The sequence below is a fragment of the Lutra lutra genome, chromosome 7 (assembly GCF_902655055.1).
Source record: "Lutra lutra chromosome 7, mLutLut1.2, whole genome shotgun sequence".
Classification (NCBI taxonomy): Eukaryota; Metazoa; Chordata; class Mammalia; order Carnivora; family Mustelidae; genus Lutra; species Lutra lutra.
In genome coordinates, this window is record NC_062284.1 from 88,469,576 (window position 1) to 88,491,135 (window position 21,560).

The 21,560-nt window shown below is 39.2% G+C and overlaps 1 protein-coding gene and 1 long non-coding RNA gene across 2 annotated transcripts in view; one reads left to right on the top strand and one right to left on the bottom strand.

Annotated features, from left to right (window-relative positions):
- Nucleotides 1–12,918, bottom strand: part of FBXO33 (F-box protein 33) — a 30,519-nt gene extending 17,601 nt beyond the window's left edge. Inside the window, 1 exon segment of the mRNA XM_047737174.1 lies at nucleotides 12,093–12,918. Coding sequence (XP_047593130.1) covers nucleotides 12,093–12,700 — 608 coding nt within the window. The 5' untranslated portion in view covers nucleotides 12,701–12,918.
- A 118-nt stretch (nucleotides 12,919–13,036) lies between these two features.
- The window catches only part of LOC125104605 (uncharacterized), a 77,062-nt gene continuing 68,538 nt past the window's right edge, over nucleotides 13,037–21,560 (top strand). Inside the window, exon 1 of the long non-coding RNA XR_007128663.1 lies at nucleotides 13,037–13,187. This is a non-coding gene — a long non-coding RNA (uncharacterized LOC125104605). The remainder of the gene's footprint in view (nucleotides 13,188–21,560) is intronic.

Here is a 21,560-nt window from a genome sequence, read left to right on the forward strand (position 1 = left end):
CCATTTTAACTATTTTTTGTGTGTGTTAGAAAATTTCATTAAACAAATAAGAAAACCAGGCAGTCATTTCTCTGTATAACTGGCAAGTTAACTTAACTATTCTGTGGTTCAGTTTTAGCATCTGTAAAATAGCAATAATAATGTTACTTACCCTTATGGTTAATACTGCTATTTCTCTGGGAAAACTAGTTTAGCATTTTAGGAATTGTTAAGAACACATCTACTTAGCTCTCTGCAGTGCTGGCAATATGCCTGGACCTTACCCAGCCCCATGACTCTTGTGGTGATGCTAACTGGAGTTTGGTATCAGAAGGGTGATGGGCTTGAAAAGGTGGGTCTAAGCCATGGAAGATCAAAGTCTCTTGCCTCAGGTGACTACCTTTCTTTTTAGCCTTGAATCAAGACTGTCCTTTTGAGGTTTCTAAGAGTGAGAGTCTGAGTCGTTTTTGAAGTAACTAGCAACACCTAAATAAAAGGTAGCTCAATTCTGCCCTTGTTTCTTCCCCTATTCCTTGTCCACTGAAGAGATGTAATAGAAGAGTACACATGATGAATGTCTGGGTAGGAAAACAGATTTATCCGGGCTTACAGTTACAAGTGATGAGACCAATGATATGCAGCAAAGAATCCTTGTGCAGAGTACTACTTGCTTAGAGCTTCTTCCTTTCCATTTAGTCCTACCATTTTGAGGCTGTTTAATTCATATGTGGGCCAGACTGAAGCATATTCAAAGAAGTAAAGGGTTTATATGAAGCAGGAAGTGAAGGAGAAAAGAGTGAAAGGAAAATTCCAAGTGTCTGCAGAAAGGAAGACCAGGAAGTTTCTGGGGCTATTTAACAAACTGATCCAAATTTACATAAGGCCTATGTGAACAGGGCACTGTTTGAAAGTACTTTGTGATACAAAGCACTAAATAGCAAAGATAAGCCATGTTTTCAGAAAACAAACTGTTCAAACCCTAGTTATTTTCTTTTTTAAAAAAAGTATAAATCGGGGCTCCTGTGTGGCCCATTTGGTTAAGCAGCTGACTTCGGCTCAGGTCATGATCCCAGGGTCCTGGGATACAGCCCTGCATTGGGCTCCTTGCTCAGCGGAGAGCCTGCTTCTTCTTCTCCCTCTACCTACTTCTCTGCTTACTTGTGCTCTCTCTCTCTGCCGAATAAATAAATAAAATCTTTAAAAAAAAGTATAAATCTTTTACACAAAAGGAAAACAAAATGAATAGAAATAGCCAATGGAAAAAATACTTTTAGACATATTTAGGGAGTAATTAAAAGGGCACTGTAATATCAGTTAAATAATTATGTCTAATTTTTTATACTTACATTCTATTTCTAGAAGGTCTCCAGATAAAAATACAGAATCAGACTACTCATCACTTTCATTGCTCCCATACTGGTCAACAGCAACATCATCCCTTGCCTGGATTGCTGCAAAGGCCTCCTGACCCAGCCTGTTGCTTCTTCCCGTGTCCTACAACTATTCCCTACAAACTATTCCCAACACAGCATCTGGAATGTTCCTTTTATTTTAATCCTCTGAGTACAGTTGACATACAATGTTACGTTAGTTCCCAGTGTACAAAACAGATTCAACTTCCCTATACATCATGCTATGCTCGCCGCAAGTGTAGCTACCATCTGTCACCACACAGTGCTATTGCAGTATCACTGACTATATTCCCTATGCTGTGCCTATTATTATGACTTATTTGTTTCATAACTGGAAGCCTGTATCTCCTATTCCCCTTTACCCATTTTGCCCATCCTTCCATCCTCCTTCCCTCTGGAAACCATCAGTTTGTTCTGTTAGAATGTTCCTTTTGCAATATTAGAAACTGTCACTCCTTGGTTCAAAACTTTTTCATGGCTCCTCATCTCACTCACAGTAAAAGTCAAAGTCCTTACAACTGATTACTACTTCATCTTCCCCTTTATGTGGTAGGCAGTGTTCTATAACCCAAGGCATTTCCTGCTATTTTACTTAAGCATGCCCCTGGTCAAAGTCCCATAGTAGAGCTGCTACTTACTCTAGGAATCACTTTCCAGAGAGACACAGAAGGCTGCTCCCTCCCTTCTTTTTCTCAAACTGATTCTGTGCACTGATCTTTTCAACAACAGTTTTGATATACATATAATTTTCATAGACATATTTAAGTTGTGTGTTTTGTAGCATGTATACTGTAAATATGTATATTAAAATTCCACTAAAAAGAGTTATCTTTTTGCTTTTTAGCATAAAAATTCCCCTGTGAATTAAACAACCATCACAACTTTTAGTAGCCTTTTATAAAAACCTAAACACATATAAGCATACCTCTGAGACTATCTGGGTCTTGTTCTAGATCACCACAATAAAGCAAATATTATAATAAAGCCAAGTCAAAATGAAGTTTTTGGTTTCCCAGTCAGTGCATATGCAAGTTAGTTTTACACTATATTGTAGTCTGTCAGGTGTACAATAGCATCACATCTAAGTGTACATAACTCAATTAAAATATACTTTATTGCTAAAAACCCATCAACTGAGCATTTATCTTTTTATTTTATTTTTTTAAAATTGGTGGAGGGTCTTACCTCCATGTTGATGGCTGCTGACTGATCAGGACTGTGGTTGCTGAAAGATGGGGTGGATTTGGCAGTTTCTTAAAATAAGAAAATAAAGTTTGCCACATCAATTGACTCTTCGTTTTACAAATTATTTTTCTGTAGCATGCAAGGCTGTTTGATAGCATTTTAGCCATAATGGAGTCAATCCTCTCAAACCAGCCTGCTGCTTTATCAACTAAGTTTATGTAATATTCTAAATCCTTTGTTGTCATTTCAATAATCATCACAGCATCTTCACCAGAAATAGATTCCATTTCAAGAAACTCCTCTCTTTGCCCATCGGTAAGAAGCACCTCCTCATTCATTAAAGTTTTATCACTAGACTGCAGTGATTCAGTCACATATTCAGGCTCCACTTCTATTTCTAGTTCTTTTGCTATTTTTCCACCACCTCTGCAGTTACTACTGAAATCCTGAACCCCTTAAAATCATCCAGGAGGATTGGAATCTTCTTCCAAACTCCTCTGGTGTTGGTATTTTGACTTTTTCAAGTGAATTATGACTGTTCTTAATGACTTCTAGAATGGTGATTCTTTTCCAGAAAGTTTTCAATTTACTTTGCCCACATTATCAGAGGAATCATGATTTATGACAGCGATAGCCTTATAATATGTATTCTTCAATAATAATACTTAGAAGTCAAAATTGCTCTTTGATCCATGGGCTACAGAATCGATATTGTGCTAGCAGTCATGAAAACAACATTGATTTTATTGTATAGCTCCATCAGAGCTCTTGGGTGAAAAGGTGCATTGTCATAAGCTACAATATTTTAAAAGGATTTTTTTTTTTCTGAGCAATAGGTCTAAACAGTGGGCTCAAAATATTCAAAATATTACCATGCTGTAAACAGATGTGCTGTCATCCAGGCTTTGTTGTTTCATTTATAGAGCACAGGCAGAGTAGATTTAACCTAATTCTTAAGGGCCCTATGATTTTGGGAATGGTCAATGAACAGTTTTCTTTCTCTCTTTTTTCTTTTTTTTTTTTTTTCAAGATTTATTTATTTGACACAGAGAGAGACAGCGGGAGAAGGAATACAAGCAGGGGGAGGGAGAAGCAGGCTTCCCCCCAAGCAGGGAGCCCAACGCAGGGCTTGATCCCAGGACTCTGGAATCATGACCCAAGCTAAAGGCAGACACCCAACGACTGAGCCACCCAAGCACCTCTGAGCAGTTTTCAACTTAGAGTCACCAGTTGCATTAGCTCTTAATAAGAGAGTCCACCTGTCTTTTGTAGCTTTGAAGTGAAGCACTGATTTCTCCTCCCTAGCTTTGAAGGTCCTAGATAGTATCTTCTTCCAACAGTAGGCTGTTTTGTCTATATTGAAAATCTTTTGCTTAGTTCAGCCATCTTCATTAATTATCTTAGCTAGATCTTCTGGATATTTTGCTACTGCTTCTGCATCAGCAACTGCTGCTTCACCATGTATCTTGATGTTATGGAGACAATTTCTTTCCTTAAACCTCATGAACCAACTTCTGCTAACTTCAAACTTTTTTTCTGTAGCTTTCTCACCTCTTTCAGCCTTCAAAGAACTGAAGAGAGTTAGGGCCTTGCTCTGGATTAGGCTTTGGCTTAATGGAATGTTGTGGCTGGTTTGATCTTCTATCCAGACCATTAAAACTTTCTCCATATTAGCAATAAGGCTGTTCCAGTTATCATTTGTGTGTTTTCTGGGGTAGCACTTTTTAATTTAATTTAATTTAATTTTTTGAGAGAGAGAGAGAGAGAGAGAGAGAATGAGCTAAGGGAGAGGTGGAAGCAGACTCCCCACTGAGCAGAGAGACCAACTCTGGAGCTTGATCCCAGGACCCCTGGACCATGACCTAAGCTAAAGGGAACTGCTTAACTGACTGAGCCACCAGGTTCCCAGCAATTTTAATTTCCTTTGAGAACATTTCTTTTGCATTCACAGCTTGCTATTTGGCACAAGAGGTCTAGCTTTCGGCCTGTCTTGGCCTTTGACATGCCTTCCTCACTAAGGTTCATCATTTTTAGCTTCTGATTTAAAGTGAGAGATGTGTGACTCTTCCTGTTACTTGAGACCATTTCAAAGTTATTAACTGTCCTAATTTCAGTATTGTTGTATCTCAGAGATTAAGAGAGGCCTGAGGAGAAGGAAAGAAATGAAGGAATGGCTGGTCATTGGAGCAGTCAGAACACAACACTTACTGATTAAATTTCTTATCCTATGTGGAAATGGTTTGTGGCACCCCAAAATAATTATAGTAGTAACATCAAAGATCACTGGCTGCAGATCACCATAACAAATCTAATAATAATGAAAAAGTTTAAAATACTGTGGGAATTACCAAAATATGAGACACAATACAGAGATACAAAGTGAGCAAGTGCTGTCGGAAAAACGGTGTTGACAGACTTGCTCGATGCAGGGTTGCCACAAAACGTTAATTCTCAAATAAAGCTATCTGCCAAGTGCACTAAAGCAGAGCACAATAAAACAAAGTATGCCTGTGGTATTCATTGGGTTAGTTTGGTAGTTCTTTGAAAAAATACCAACCACCTATGAACCTAAGAAATATGCTTTAAGTTCTAACTACAGAAGGCTAAAGACCTTTCATCTTTTTCTGGGATTCTGCTGGACTATTTAGTACAACTGGGACCCAAAAGTTCGGTATCTTGGTCATAATGACCTTGTTCTCTCTTTTGTGGTTCAGAATTGGGGAACTTTATCTGTGGCAGTAACTCTGGCATGTTTCCTTATATTTCAGATGACCCCAAATTATTTCGTTGATGTAATAAGGTAGTATCAGGGGAAAAATGCAAAACATAGACATCCTGAACTAACATTAATACAGCCAAGTCTAATTACCTATGGAAAAGTACATACACGAAAACTTGGTACTTCAAAAGAATGTTCCGAAAAAGGTTAAAACCTTTCCCAGTACTGTAAAGAAGCTCATAAAATCTAATGTTTTCACTTTCTAAACTGAGAAAAGCTAAAATAATCTACATCACTGCAAGAAATTCTTTCAGGTAAATTCTATTCTCAGTCCATGTTCAATACCAAGTGTGTCTACATCTATGTAACACTTTTGATAACATATTTACTCTCACAAATGCTAATGAATTACCACAGCCAAATGAAACAAATAAAAACAAACACTTTACAGAAATATTGTCCAATAGAACTCTGTGCCATGACAGCAATACTCTGTTCCATGCTGTTTATTAACGGAAGCCACTAGCCACATTCGGATATTAAGTACTTGAAATGTGGCTAGTGTGACTAACATCTTTAATTTTATTTAAGAAATTAAAAATTCAAAAACTATGCATGACTAGTGGCTACCAAACTGTACAGCAGATTTTTTGGGATCAGAAATAAGTCATCAGCTTCTCATAGTATTCCTTTTTAGTTTTATTAGGATCTGGTAACTAAAAGCAATCTCCTAGCATTTGGTTTACAATTCACTTACTTAATTACCTTCTAAGAAACACCATTATCCTCTCCAATCCCAGAGATTACACAAAAAAATTTAAATAAGACTGACATTTAAGATTTTTATTGAACATGCTTAACATTACTAATGGCAAGAAAACTGAGGGATTCTTATGGAGTAATGAGAAAAAATATTTGATTTTCCCTTTTCTCTACATCTAAGCAGCAAGTCCTCTTGTCTCTACTTCCAAAATATATTCTGAATCTATCCACTTTTCTTCATCTCCACTGTTTCCATCATACTCTAAGCTACTATCATCTCTGTCTAGATTATTGAAAGCTTCCCAAATTTCCCTGTGTCCTCTGTTCTTCCCTTATAATTCATTTTTTTACACAGCAACCACAATGAGTGTCTTAAAATGCAAATTAAATTACTCTCGCCCTTAATTATTTTTCAGTGATTTCTTTTATTCTTAGAATATAGCTTAAACTTTATTCCATAAGCCCACGTAACTAATCCCATTCCTTCCTCCTTCTACATTTCAGAAAGCATCATGACACTCCTCCCACTTTCATTCTCATGGTCCTGCCATACCTTCTTTCCTACTGCTCCAACGGGGCAAAAATTTGTCTGGCCCAAGGCCTTGGTGCTTAGTGTTTTGTTTTGTTTTCCTGCTTAAAATGCTCTTTGCCCAGATCTTTAGGTGGGTGACTTGTATCATTCACATTGCAGTTCAAGTGTCCTTCTCATACATGTTTTCCCTTGCTACTCTAATGTTGCCACCCAGTCACTATTACATAGTCCTCTTTTATTTCACAACTGAAATAATCTTTCTTTCATTTATTTACTTGTTTCTTTCCTTCCCCTCTAGAATGCTGACTCCATGAGAATGGGAAGTTTGTCTTCACTGTTTGGCAGATAGTAGGCTCTTAATATTTGGAGGAAAAAAAACCAGATTTTTTTTTTATAACTATCATTTTAGGCCCTAAGTAAATCAATCAAGTTGGGTGAGCTCTTTCAAGGCTGCCTTAGAACTAGCATAGTAAAATGGAAATAATTTAATAACTTCACTCAAAAGCTACTTCACAGCTTCATTTAACACAGAAAAAATAACATTTTACTTTACCAATCTTTTGCTGAGTTTTATTTCATATTCTTCATCTATCAGTTCTCAGTCATTGTAAGAATGTACCTATGGACTACAGAGAACCCTAATTCTTCTCATCAGCCCTCCCAGGAGGTTAGTTTCTTTAACAGGTTAGATCTCCTCCTTTCTCAATGGCCTATGGAACCACTTTATATTGTCAGATTTAAGGTAAGGAGTCTGTTGGATATGCATGATCTCACCTTTCTTCTCTATGGGCAATCACCTCTTGGACAGTATACACTGGTCAGAGACCCGGTAGATTTTTTTTTTTTTTTTTAAGATTATATTATTTGAGAGAGACAGAGCGCACATGATCAGAGAGAGGGGCAGAGGGAGAGGGAAAAGCAGAGTACCTGTTCAGCAGGGAGCCTGATGCAGGGCTTGATCCCAGGACCCTGAGATCATGACCTGAGCCGAAGGCAGCCACTTAACCAACTGAGCCACCCACACATCTCAGAGCCCAAATATATTTTAATATTTATTCTGCAAATGGGCTTTTTACACAAATAATGAAAGCTCTCAAAAGATGCTATTAGGGGCACCTGGGTGGCTCGGTGGGTTAAAGCCTCTGCCTTCGGCTCGGGTCATGATCCCCGGGTCCTGGGATCGAGCCCCGCATCGGGCTCTCTGCTCAGCAGGGAGCCTGCTTCCCTTCCTCTCTCTGCCTGCCTCTCTGCCTACCTGTGATCTCTGTCTGTCAAATAAATAAATAAATAAATAAGATCTTTAAAAAAAAAAAAAGATGCTATTATTACATGTACTGACTACATTATGAGAGAGGAAGATATTTCAAGAAAAATAAGGCTGCGGGTTGTTGAATACAACACCTTCCAGGCACCTCCTACCATCTTAGATAATAATATGAAAAGTCCAAAGAATTTTTAATCTATTTTAAGATGCATTTTTAAATGGCCTTACCTGTTTTTGGATCTTGGTAGACTGATGCGGAGAAAATAATAAAAAGGTAAGACTTTTCTTCATTGCACGTGCCAATCAATAAGACAAAATCTAAGAATTACTAATATAACTTACACTACTAAGAGGTTATGTAAGCAGGCATAGCCACGAAATAGTCAATGTACATATATGTAGCTGGGAGCTGTAGCCTAGATTTTTAACAAGAAAATCTCCCTTGTACAAAATCTCTCTGGCCTATGGTAGTATTTTTCTTTAATAAAAATACAGCCCCCAGGGTGCCGAGGTGGTTCAGTGAGTTAAGCGTTTGCTTTCAGCTCAGGTCATGATTCCAGGGTCCTGGGATTCAGCCCTGCATTGGGCTCCCTGCTCAGCAGGAAGCCTCATTCTCCCTCTCCCTCTCCTACTGCTTGTGTTCCCTTTCTCGCTGTGTCTCTCTCTGCCAAATAAATAAAATCTTAAAAAAGAAAAATACAGCCCCCCAAATTCGAATTTCATCCAATAAAGCTCAATGTAAAAATACTTACACAGTCCAGAAAAGCATAAACTGGATGATGACAATGTACCTATGTCTGCTGTTTAAAAATAAGTATTTTAAGGGATGCCTGGGGGCTCAGTCCGTTAAGGGTCTGCCTTGACTCAGGTCATGATCCCAGTGTCCTGGGATTGAGTCCCACCTTGGGTTCCTTGCTCAGTGGGGAGCCTGCTTTTCCCTCTGCCTGCCACTCTCCCTGCTCATTTTTTATTTCTCTGACCAAAAAAAAAAAATATATATATATATATTTATATATATATACACATATATTTATATATATATACACATATATTTATATATATAAATAAAAAATAAAACAAATAAAATATATATATATTTATATATATATAAAATATATAAAATCTTTGAAAAAAAATAAGTATTTTTAGTGATTGAGTCTATTAACTATTATCATAAATCTTATCCACAAATTCATTTTTCTTAAATAGTCAAATACAGCATTTCAACAGGCAGTACTCAACAACCAAATTAAATCCTAAAAATGAATATTAACATGTGTTGTTTTGAACTTTTAAGAACAATTTCTTATGGGACAACTGCAGAAGAAATTCAGCCTATTTAATTTATAATACAGTTGAATGAGAAATATCTATTGCATTTCAGTTCTTACTTTCTGTTTCTTATAATACTGGCAGATATTGTAGCCTCCTGTAAGGAAGGGAACTCTGAAACCTAGAGGACTGTGTTTTGTCCTTTGAGAGGCATTTCTGCACCTCTTTGATCTTCATCAGTTGTTCCTAACATCTAGCATATCTGTAAAGAAGCTACAGTCATTCTGAGAGGACATGTGCATATGAAACCCAGGAATCAAGCAAAAACTAAAGATTATTCTCTTGGAAGAGTACCCTTGGAGAGTTCCCACAATCCAAGGTTATAGTTTTAGTTCTTTTCCTGGGGGACATGAAATATTTGGAACACAACAAAGTAATAGTCTTGAGTTGTATAGATTATATAAAGGAAATTACCACAAAGCCTGGAAGCATCAGGCTTGTGAACTGTTAGGTTTCATATCCTCCTTAATAGTTAGAAATAATGGCAGAAATCATAAACTAAAATTACTGTAAATTTAACTTGGAAGTGAAAAAAACAGTATCTAATGTTCATTTTTCTCAGTAAATTTAGTGGTTTTGGAAAACCCAAAAAACACTAAATGAAATTGTTTTTTTCTTCACTGAACCTGAGTCTATAGTTTAAGTGATTATGGAAGGTAACCGGTATAGGCTTTAACAAAATTACCAAATAAACCATTTGATCTAAAACATTTCAAATTTGTTAAAATTGAAAGAAAACTACTCCCGCTTATGTTTTTAATATTCATGGTAGCACTTTCAACATTATTAGAATATCTCAAGACATTTTCAAAAATAAAGGCTAAATTAACTTATTTCCAAACTTATAATCTATTTTTAAAAACCCTTTGAAGTATCACTAGTACAGATAACACATGTAATAATACTACACTTTAATTTCAGACACACACAACGAATGTGCTACCAAAGCAGCACAACACACAGTACCACCTCTACTATAAGAGACAAGAAAACCTCAAAATCAGAGATAACAGTGTGTTGTATTTGTATAGAAGTAAGAGCTGACCCAAATGAGCAGGCATAAGGTGACATTATAGACAGGTAGATTGGGATGCTAATAAAAGTGGTAGGTACACTTTTGTTATTTATACCTCAATAAAGCTAAAAAAAAAAAGTGGTAGGGGTAAGGAAAGGAGGAAGAGAAGAATTATACACAAAGGAAAGAGGTGATATACCACTATTTTGCCTATAGAACGTTATCCATCCAACCAACCAGTTATTAAAACACATACAAGGAACTGGACCAAAGTCATGCTCTCTTTTTTTTTTTTTTTGGATGGTTGCTCAGAAGGATCATCTGATCTCAGAACAGAAAAATCTAATCAGTACTCACTGAATTCACTCCCACTCTTGGTCTCATCAGTAGTTTAAGGGCTCAGTGACTCTTAATCTTTCAAACTCTGGGTCATTTGGCCCTCTAGTCATATTTTCAACTCTGAGATTCTCCAATTTACAGCTTCAAACAGCCTCTCTTGCTACATACAAGCAAAGTAAGAAAATAGAACGGCTTGGTGTGAAAAGCTGGGGAAATACACAGGCCACTGGAATGATGGAGCTGTGCTCCAGGTACAACTTGGAGCTACGCGCTTATCTCACTCTTTTGATTCAGAAACAGAATTTATATTAAATCTGTACCTTCTCTAAACCCTGTCCAATATAATGCATGATGTTCAACACAATGTATTTATTGCAAAAGGAAGAACACTGCTCTTGTACAAAAATGATGCTGTATGACAATGTGCACATCACTTGACCCTGTTAAGTGTCAGTTTCCTTTCTATAAAATAGGGATAATAGCTGCCTTGCCTAACTCACAGGGTCACTGAAAGGATCAAATAAGATAGTGTACTTGTAAACTGCTCAATTATTATTACTATATAATAATTACTATATAATAATAACTATTATTAAAAGTTGCTCCTTTTAGAACTTTTCCCCGACGAACAGTTCAATTGTAAGACTAGTTAGAACATCCAGATACAAAAAAATTAAATTAATAGGATTTTGAAGAGGATGACAAATAAAGGACAATATTGATAAAGATAACAGGTCAGAACATAGGACGTTAGTCCCAGAATTACAATGAAGTCCTGATGCAAAACCAGGACAGTTACGTGCTTACTCTTCGCAGACACTGGGCAGTTCCCCCAGCACACACAAACACTAAGCTGTACTGTGCTACTTTTAGGTGAATCACTGGAGATAAGTTGAGTCTGGAGGTGCAAGGGGAGGGACTTCCAACCCCGATGATCAGGCTCTTCCCCCATCCCTTTAACAAACACTCCTCCTACTCTTTGTGCCTGGCCCAGTTATTGAAAACTATTCCTGGGAAGAAAATGGCTGTCAAAGATTTCTTTTAGGGAGAGTCTTGTAACTATGAGACACTAGTGGCATACCTACTTCTTCCCCGCATCACGAACTATTCTGAGTGGACAGGTTCAGAGTCAGTAAAACCAGGTTATATTTTGTTTCTCTCAAGACTCGGAGGGCTCAACCCCCACCCCCGCTCCCGCCCCAAGCTTTAGCTCTCTCATCTGTAAGATAAAGAATGACGGCACCTGTCAGCTCCATCCCATGGCCACAGAGAGGATGAACGAGACAGTGCTTGAAAGGCACCAGGAGTGGTGTCTGGCAAACACCAAGTCCATCACTGATTATAAAGTATTATGAGTCCCGTTATGCCCTCCCACCTCAAGGAAATCGCCGGGTTGGAACTGACACCCGCAGTCACTGAAGAAAGCAACGCTAAATCCGGCCGGGCGTATCTGCACTGAATCTATTTCGGGGTGCGAGGTAGGAAGCGATAAGAGGGACCGGAAGAAGGCACAGGGGAAAGGAGGATGGATGGAAGGTCCATGATAAGCCTACCTGTTGTTCCGGATGCTGACCAGCACACACAACACCAGCTCTAAGTAGGTGCGCAGCACTTCCAGCCAACGGGCTGAGAGCTGCAGGGCCTCGACTTCTTCCCCGCCAGTCCCGGGGTCCGCGCCGCCTCCGTCGCCCGGGCCGCCGCCACCGCTCAGGTAATTCTCAGCCGCGAACTCAACACGCAGCTCTCGCACGAACCAGCCGCACTTACGCATGAGGAATTCGAGCCGAGGCTGCTCAGTAGGGGAGACGCGGAGACAGATGCGGAGCTGGGGCCAGAGAGCAGGGTAGAAGAGGCACTCCCGCCAGTGCGAGCAGGAAGCTGAGGCCCGCAGCCGGTCCGGCGCGGGCAGGAAGGAGAAGATGTGCACGATCAGCTCGCTGGGCAGCGACGCGGCGCCTGCCGCCTGCCCGCACAGAGCCATCCGGCCCCGCCGCCGGCTGCCAGCCCCCGGCCGCCCCCGCAGTCCCCGGAGCAGCCCCCGCAGCCGTCGCAGCTGCTGCAGCCGCAGCCGCTGCCGCCGCCACCGCGCCACCCGGGCGGCCCCCGCTTGGGTTCGAGCTCCCGGCGGTCGGGGCTGCGGCACTGACAAGAACAACAACATCAATGACAAGGAAGAAGGGGGCGGAACCGTCGTGGGTCTTGGCGGAACCAAGTGCAGCAGAAGTTGTCATGAGGGGGGATGGTCTCTGAAAGGGTAGCTTCCAGATAGCCAGCTTCTGGTCCCCTAAGCTGTACTCACGCGAGTCCAAGGCCTACATACTCAATAACTTCAAAACCCTCGCTTGTAATGTTTAGAGCCCAGAAAGTGGCAGAACTTTTCGTCAAGAAACGGCAGACCTCCCCGCGCTTAGAGGCGGAGGCAGAGCAGTGGTAGAAGCTGAATTTGACGTCACCGGTGGAGGGAGGAGCCCTGCGAGAAGGAGTGCGACTTCCGGAAGAGAGGAGCGCCCAGTTGCCGGTAGGGAAGGAAGACGCGGCACGTGACTTGGGACGCACGCAGGCCGGCGGGGCGGGGCGGGAAGTGCGCTTAGTGCCGGCGCTAGGCGGCTCTTCCCATCTCTTAGTGGCGGCTGGGTCCCATCAAGTGTGTAAGTCAGTTAGTTAATTTGAACGTTCAGACGGTGGCAGTGGCGGAACTCGGGTCAGTGCGAGGGGTCTCGAAGTTTCTCAGTTGCTGGGCCGAGGATTCAGAGCCAAAGTGTCGGCGTGCGCGGTGTTTCTGAGCTGACCCACCCGCCCAGAGTACTGTTAAGAGTTTATGAGAGGGAGCGCCACTAAGGAGAGGGAGCGGGCGGACTAACTTGGACCGGCTCTGTGGGGAAATGAGAAGCGCGGCGCTGGGCGGCCGAGAGCACAGACTGAGGCCGCAGGCAGACCACCTCACTGGTCCGCTCGTGCGAATGACCTCTGCACGCACCTGGTCTGTGGGGAAGGAGTGAGGACAGCGCCACCCTTTGGATTTTGAGGGAGAGGGAAGTGAAGGCAAATGAGTTCTATCTTCGGTTGACTATCAACCTCTTCTCCGTGATTTGAGGGAGGCTCGGAGTGCCGGGTTCTGAGATTTAAAGGCACTAGTTGAAAAGAAGCTGATGGTTATGGTATACGTTTTCTTCAGTTTGGCGCCCGTAATTTCAGAGAAGGATTTTTAAAACAATGTCCCTTAACTTGATCACAACTTGGGAAGTAGTAAACTGATGGTAAAGGACGGTGAAGTCAGAAAGGAATAAGTGATTTTTATGTAATAATTGAGGATTGCTTTAGTGAAGCTGCCGCTTCAGAGGCTTCACTATGATCTTGGAAAAGCCTTCTTCTTTTAGTAAATACCAAGAAGCGGTTCTAGATAGTTTTAGCTCTTTGGGGTTAAAACTCTCCATTCATGCTGCTTAAGATGGCTTTCGGTGCCTGTGTGCATGTACCAAACGATATCGTGTTGTTACCTGTAAGTTCTCATCAGCGAAGTACCTGTAAGAAAAAAAAAAGCCATCATTCATGGTAGGTCAGTTCTCTGAACCTCTGCCTGCGGTTGTTCTGTGTAATTATTATTACACTTTATGAATAATGAGCACTTATGGAAGCAGTGAATGTAGGAATTTGAGACCTGGATTTTAATTTTATTTCTTAAACTCACTGAAGTATTTTGAAATGAACCATAGACCTCTAGATATACTAGTAGACCTTCAGTATGCATCTCCATAAAACCGTACTTAACTATATAACAAAAATACTATCACACTTTAAATAAGTGTGATAACCTTAATGTTATCTAGTATTCTAATGTCTAATACTATAAGTCTTCGTATTTATCCGTTTATCTCCCAAATGACCTTCACAGCTGTTTTATCCAAGCCAGAATCCAGTTAAAGACCACATTTGTTTTTGTTTATGTATTTCAAGTCTCTTAATCTAGAATAGTCATCACCCAACACATTTTTTTTTCCTCTCTGATTAACTGAAGAGAGGGGACTTACTATCGCAAAAAATATCTTCTCTTTTATAATTGTCTATTTTCTCTTGGTGTTTAGCTTACCTCTCTGGTCCTTAAATTTCTAATAAACCTGAACATTAATGGTACAGGTTTGATTAAGTTGGTGACATCTTGAGCTCCCTCCTAAATTTATGTTTTGTTTTTCTCATTAAAACTAATCTCTAAGGTGTTATTTGGCTTCCTAAAAATGTCTAACTCTCCCATCAACCATTCACTTAATGCCCTTAATAATAATTGATAATTCTTGCCTGAATCACAATTTTATTATGGGTTGCAAAATGGTAGTTTCTAATTCTTTAATTTCATCTATCTTTATTAATTTTCATTTTTCTGGATAGTAGAAGCTTTCTTTTATAAACTGGCAACATTTAGTTACTCCAAAATACAGCTTCTGTTGGAGAGTTAGAAAAAAAAATGCTTAGTTCGTTTTCTTTTATTACCAATTTTGAAAGTAAGTTTTAGGACCTGAAGGAGCAACAAATGAGTTTCTCTAGCTTTTATTTACTTATTTTTTGAACATCGTGTACTCATTGATTTTTGGTATATTTTAATTGGTTATTTATTTACTTAAAGAGAGATAGTGTGAGCAGGGGGAGGGGCTGAAGGAAAGGGAAGGAGTCTCAAGCAGATTCCATGCTAAGTGCGAGCCCATTGTGAGGCTTGATTTCAACCCTGACATCGGTACCTGAGCCAACGTGCAGTCAGAAGCTTAGTCCACTGATCTACCCAAGTGCCCCTAGTTATTTTTGATTCACAAATTTGATGCTTTTAGAGTGCCTTTCAAATAATTCTATGTGATTATTATTATTATTATTATTATAAAACTCCTTGAGCATTTTTAATAGATGTTACACTGGACTGGGTTGGAGAGTGAGGCTAGATTTTTATCATTTTTTGGTTTTGCTATGATCTAGCTAGGTGACATTTAAACAATTTGCTTAACCTCTTTGGGCCTTATTTTGTCCATCTCTATAGAGTTTGGATAAGGTTCCCTGCAGCTCTGATATTCTCTGACTTAAGAAGAAGACAAAACTTATTTAGACATATTTTACATATCATAAAATTCACCCATTTGAAGTATACAAGGTGGTGATTTTTAGTAATTTTAACAAATGGTGCAGCCATCACTGTAAGACAGTTTTAGAACATTTCCATCCTTTAATAAGATACCTTGTGCCCATTTACAGCTAATTCCCACTCTTACCCTCAGACAGCTACAAATGCACTTTGTCTCTATAGATTTGCCTTTTCTGATCATTTCTTATTGATAGAATCATACAAGATATGATTTGTGTCTTCTTTCACTTAGCATAATGTTTTTGAGGTTCATTCATGATGTAGCAAGTGTCATTAATTCACTCTTTTTTATTGCTGAATAGTATCCCCCCCCCCTTTTTTTTGTTTTTGTTTTGTTTTGATTTCATTTGTCAGAGAGAGTGAGCACAGGCAGGCAGAGGCAGAGGGAGAAGAAGGCTCCCTGCTGAGCAAGGAGCCTGATGCGGGACTCGATCCCAGGATGCTGGGATCATGACCTGAGCTGAAGGCAGCCGCTTAATCAACAGAGCCCCCCGGGCGTCCCTCCCTGCTGCTTTAAAAAAAATAAAAATCTGGGGGCACCTGGGTGGCTAGTGGGTTAAGCCTCTGCCTTCGGCTCAGGTCATGATCCCAGGGTGCTGGGATCGAGCCCCGTGTTGGGCTCTCTGCTCAGCGGGGAGCCTGCTTCCTCTCTCTCTCTGCCTGCCTCTCTGCCTACTTGTGATCTCTGTCTGTCCAATAAATAAAAAATCTTAAAAAAAAAAATCTGTCCACCCACCAGTTGATGGACATTTATAGTTCCTAGATTTCGGCTGTTATGAATAACATTTCTCTGAACGTCTTTTGTGGACATGGGTTTTCATTTCTCTTGGGTAGATACCTAGGAAAGTGCATGGTAGGTTGTATGGTAGTCCTACGTAAAACTTTCTGAGACACTGTCAAACTGTTTTCCAAAGTGGATGTATCATTTTCCTTCCCAGAATCAATGTATGAGGGTTTCTGGGCTCTGACTTTTTGATGATCTTGAGATATCCTCTGATTGAGATTATTTTTCCTTATTCTTAGCATTTTGCTAGAAACTGCATTTTTCTCGGATACCATTGATACTTAGTTTTTAATTATTAGAAATTGTTTCTAAAGGAAATAAAAATATATCAATCTGCTATAAAATAAAAGCTTTTCATTTTTTTTAAAGATTGTATTTATTTATTTGACAGAGATCACAAGTGGGCAGAGAGGCAGGCAGTGAGAGGGGTGAAGCAGGCTCCCCACTGAGCAGCGAGCCCGATGCGGGGCTCCATCCCAGAACCCTGAGATCATGACTTGAGCCGAAGGCAGAGGCCCAACCCACTGAGCCACCCAGGTGCTCCAGAGCTTTTCATTTTTTATTATTTATTTATTTATTAATTATTATTTTAAAAAGATTTTATTTATTTATTTGACAGAGATCACAGGTAGGCAGAGAGACAGGCAGAGAGAGAGGAAGGGAAGCAGGCTCCCTGCTGAGCCAAGAACCCGATGTGGGGGTTGATCCCAGGACCCTGGGATCATGACCTGAGCGGAAGGCAGAGGCTTTAATCCACTGAGCCACCCAGGTGCCCTGAAAAGCTTTTCATTTTCTTAAAATTATTTTTACTTTCATGTTAAATGAAGAATGGTAGTAATACTATTATTCATGAAAATAAGCTAAGACATGAATTAATAAGATATGGTTCTTGCCTAGTTACTATAATAAAACGGTAAATTCCAGTGATGGGATACAATTTATTTATTTTATTAAGCCAACATCTTTAACATTAATCAAATATTTATTGGGAATGTATATTCTTACCATGTTAATTTAACAAGTTAGATTATTTCTCTTGACATTTATGTATACTAAAGTATAAACTTTTTGATAAACCAACAAAATTGACTTCTAAACAGCAGAATGAAATTGCATATTGTGAAGTTATAATGTCTGAATTCAGATTCAAAGTGTGGGAGGAAGTACTGACGTTACAAAGCTCATAAATACTCAGTAGTACTAAGCTCCTGGTTCCAAAAGTGGCATATTGTCACTATAGCAACTACCCATACTTATTTGGATCTGAAACCCAGGCAACGAATGGTGGATAAGACTATAACATCGAGATAGATATGTGCCCTGGTGGGTTGATGTGGTTTGATCTGTTGTTGGCAAAGTGTTTGTTCCATTTTTCTTACTATGTTTATTATGATTGATTAAAGTTTTATCCAAGTTATCTTAATTTGTATTAATGTATTTTTTTGGAAAGAAATGGAACATTTAGTATTCTTATATTCTTTTCTAACATGCCACACTGAGTGCTTTTTCTGTTAGGTTATTAGGATATTAAATATATTTGTACTGTAGCCTTTTTTCCATTGTTTGGCAAGTTGTCAAACAGTAGTTAAAAATATATAACTTTTTTTATGCTGAATCATTTGCAATATTATAACAGAAAAAAATAACACATGACAGATTTTATTTTAGCTACATCATGAAAAGATGCTCAAGACTATCAGTGAATGTGCAAACTGCCGAAATGGAGACATCTTTTGAAAAAAAAATTTTTTTCTGAACAAGGTTTGGGTTTCAGATACTGTTGGCAAATAGAGATGACATAACTTCCTTCGAATTATCTCTTATCATGCATCCATAAATTTACTTAGAGGCACAGGAGCATCCTGGGAAAATAGAATTGGGAACCTGATTTCTTTCTCTCCATCCTTGTCTGCTGGATTGGAATGGTTCCTAGTGAGGTCATATTACAGGAAAAAGAAATGAAGGATTGAAGGGAATTTATCTTTAGGGTAGGGAAAGTCTGCCCTGGTGAGCTGCCTGCAGGACAAAGGATCAATTTTTTCCCCCTCTAGGTACACCATGTTGCTGATAGCAGAACTTACTCTAACCGAGCCACTCACAAATTTGTTGTACAGGTTTTTGAATTGGAAGATCTGTATTCATAAAGCAGGAATTGATAGGTCATAGTCTAAATGAGACAGAGGCAGTGAGAGAAGAATTGGGTCCTGAGCCATGTGATAGTGAGGAGGACTGGAACTTACCAGAGGATACTTACCCCACTGGGGAAGTTGAAAGTTTCTAGATTTTCAGAAGAAACTAAAATACTAATTTTTTAAAAAGATGAAATGTCCTGATTGTTAGCTCATTCACATTAGAAACATTCTGTGGACTAAACCAAACCAGATTTCCTGTAGGATACCAGGTTACAACTTATTTACCTAAGAGCTCTCATACATGTGGGCTGGAGCCACTTTGTCTTCTAATAGCAGGCCTACTAGGTAATTCCTGTGCTTTTAGGTCCACTTCCAGAGCTGTTTTTCCCCCCATTTATACCTTTTAGAATTTAAAGGAAAAAAAAAAAGGTTTAACATGTTTATTTTATAGCATTAAAATAATGCTGATTTCTTGCCTTTATTCAAGAGCAGGATGGGTGTTTTCAGAGGTACCTTGTGTTGCTAAAATTTAAAACTAAGCAATACTTAGTTTCTAATAAATACTAAGTATTGCTGTTTTTGATGCAGTAGATTCAACCAATAGAGTTCCTTGGCTTCTTGTTAAAATCGGTAACTGTTTGATATTAATGGTTTTAGTTGGAGTTACACAGCTTTGTAGTATCCCAGTGGGGATACAGTGGGGTACATAGGACTTTTACTCAAAGGGCATCGTCTCTAATTAATCATCTTAATTGGATTCCTTTGGTTGCTTAAGTAGTTTAATCAGGGAACTCTTTCTTTCTCTCTTTCCTTTCTTTTCTCATGGAAACTATAGGGAGTTTAGAGGACATCCATAAACACATATCAGAGCATACCTGAGCCTCCCAGGGACTCGAAGGGGGAAATAAAAACAGGAACTAAGCTTACTCTCTTCATCTCCGAGTTCAGTAGTCTCTTTTTTCAGTAGGGTTTCTTCGCTTTTTCTTTTGCCCAGGGCCCCAAACTGCTGACTCTTTCTGGTCTACAAGGTCTTCTATCTCAAGTATCTACTTTCATTTGCAAATTTGTCCTTTGTCTCCACCTGAAATTCTTGAGAGACTTTGGGTTATCTGGGTCTAGAATACTAAAGAAGTTGGTGGTATTCTTATTGATTAAAATGAAGTGTTCCTGCTGTTAACCTTTAAAATTGCCAGTTATTTTATGAGCAAACAATAGGTTTATTCAGGAATAGCAGAGAATTACAACCTCGGACAAGCAAATTATGGCAAAACTGTATTGGCAGGACCTGAAAAGGGAGAGGAACACTCTTCTGCAGACGAAAGGGGGAAGTTGGGAAGACTGCTAAAACAAAAAGTCCACTGTTAAAACAAAAAGTAGTAACCTGGGAGTTTGAAGTATAGTGGCTTTTCATTGGCTAAGCTGTACCTGTCTCTCACTGGCTGGGCTGTTACCAGTGGAGGAGGAAGGGTTTTCTTCAAACTCTTTCTAGGGCAGTGGAGTAGTATCCACCTGTGGGGTCCATCTCTTCCTGTTGGATTTGCAATTGATTTTGAGTGGTAGGGCATGAGAACTCCTGTGTGGAACCTCGGACTCTATTTTAGTGAGGTTTCCATTAATTAATTTTCACATTGCCCTAGTCCAATTAGCTGAATTTAGGAGGATGGAGTAATGTGCTGATTCTTTGTACAGGTGGATATGGGAATTACTGATGAAGGGGGGAAGCTTTCTTCAGGGTGTGGGCCAGCAACCACTCTGAAATCTATCCAGTAGAGTGGGTACCATGGCTCAGTGAATTTTAATGCAGAGAAGCCTTGCACTCTGTATTGAACAAAAATGCCCTATGTTGATAACTGACCTTTTAGATAGTTATTGACTAGGCTTCAAATAGTTTCTTTGGTTTTCCTAGCGCTGGAATACCCACTAGACTTTTCCAGGTCATTCCAGGTTGAATAGCTGTAAGACTTTGTCATGAAGACCTGTATACTTCATGGTCAGTTACTGCAGTATTCTCATTGCAGAATTTAATATTTAATCCTTTGGGAAAATCTCTTAAGCCTATTAGGTGCTGAAAAGGAGAAATGAAGTGAATATTTTCATACAGTAACATTAATTGGAATGTTACTTTGCTCCAGGGCAAAGGGGTTTCATTTGCCAGGCCGACTGTAATCAGTTTTAGAGGCTGAGGAGTACTATGTTGAGGATTTTGGATTTTGAGATTGTTCTCTTGTTCTACTGGGAAGAGTGCCATGTTTGATTGTGATGTCTGTCATGGCTGCAGTTCTTGACCTGAGTGACCTATATTTTCTGTCCCCAGTCTGAGTTAATTGTCTAAATGATACAATATATTAGTGCTTGTTTTCTGCTTTCCTTTTGTTATTTGTATAATACATTCTTCAGTGGATTGTATTTGTGCCAATTCTTTATATCGTGAGTAGTGGCATATCCTGTAAGTATTAAATTTTATAAGTAACTTTTCTCAAATTAAGAATTTTTAAAAGCCACAGTGATATCAAATAAATTTTTCAATATAAAAATTGGTTGGCTCTTAACTGGATTCTTTAGGAATATGAACTACTACTTATATTGAATATTAGTAGGGGAGTGGTGGGGTGAGGGAAACTCATACTTTTATACCACAAAGAAAATACAGTAAATTTTCCATTCGCTTGAAGGATACAGTTTCTTTCATGATATTTACTTTATAAACGGGAAGATTTTAACATTTCTAAAATCTAGTCTTTATGCAAGAAGTTTCTAGTAGAAAGTTCATAATTTTTTTTTGTTTGTTTAACTGAAGTAATGCATGAACATGGTAACAACAACAACAAAATACTTTTAATGAGAAACAGTTTCTCATTCCTTGCCTGCCGCTGTCAGGCCTACTCCCAGAAACAAACGTTTTAAACTATTTGGGTGTTTTGTTCTTCAGGTAACTTTAAGTGACATGCTTTTCCTGCATTCCTTGATTGATTAAACATCGTCT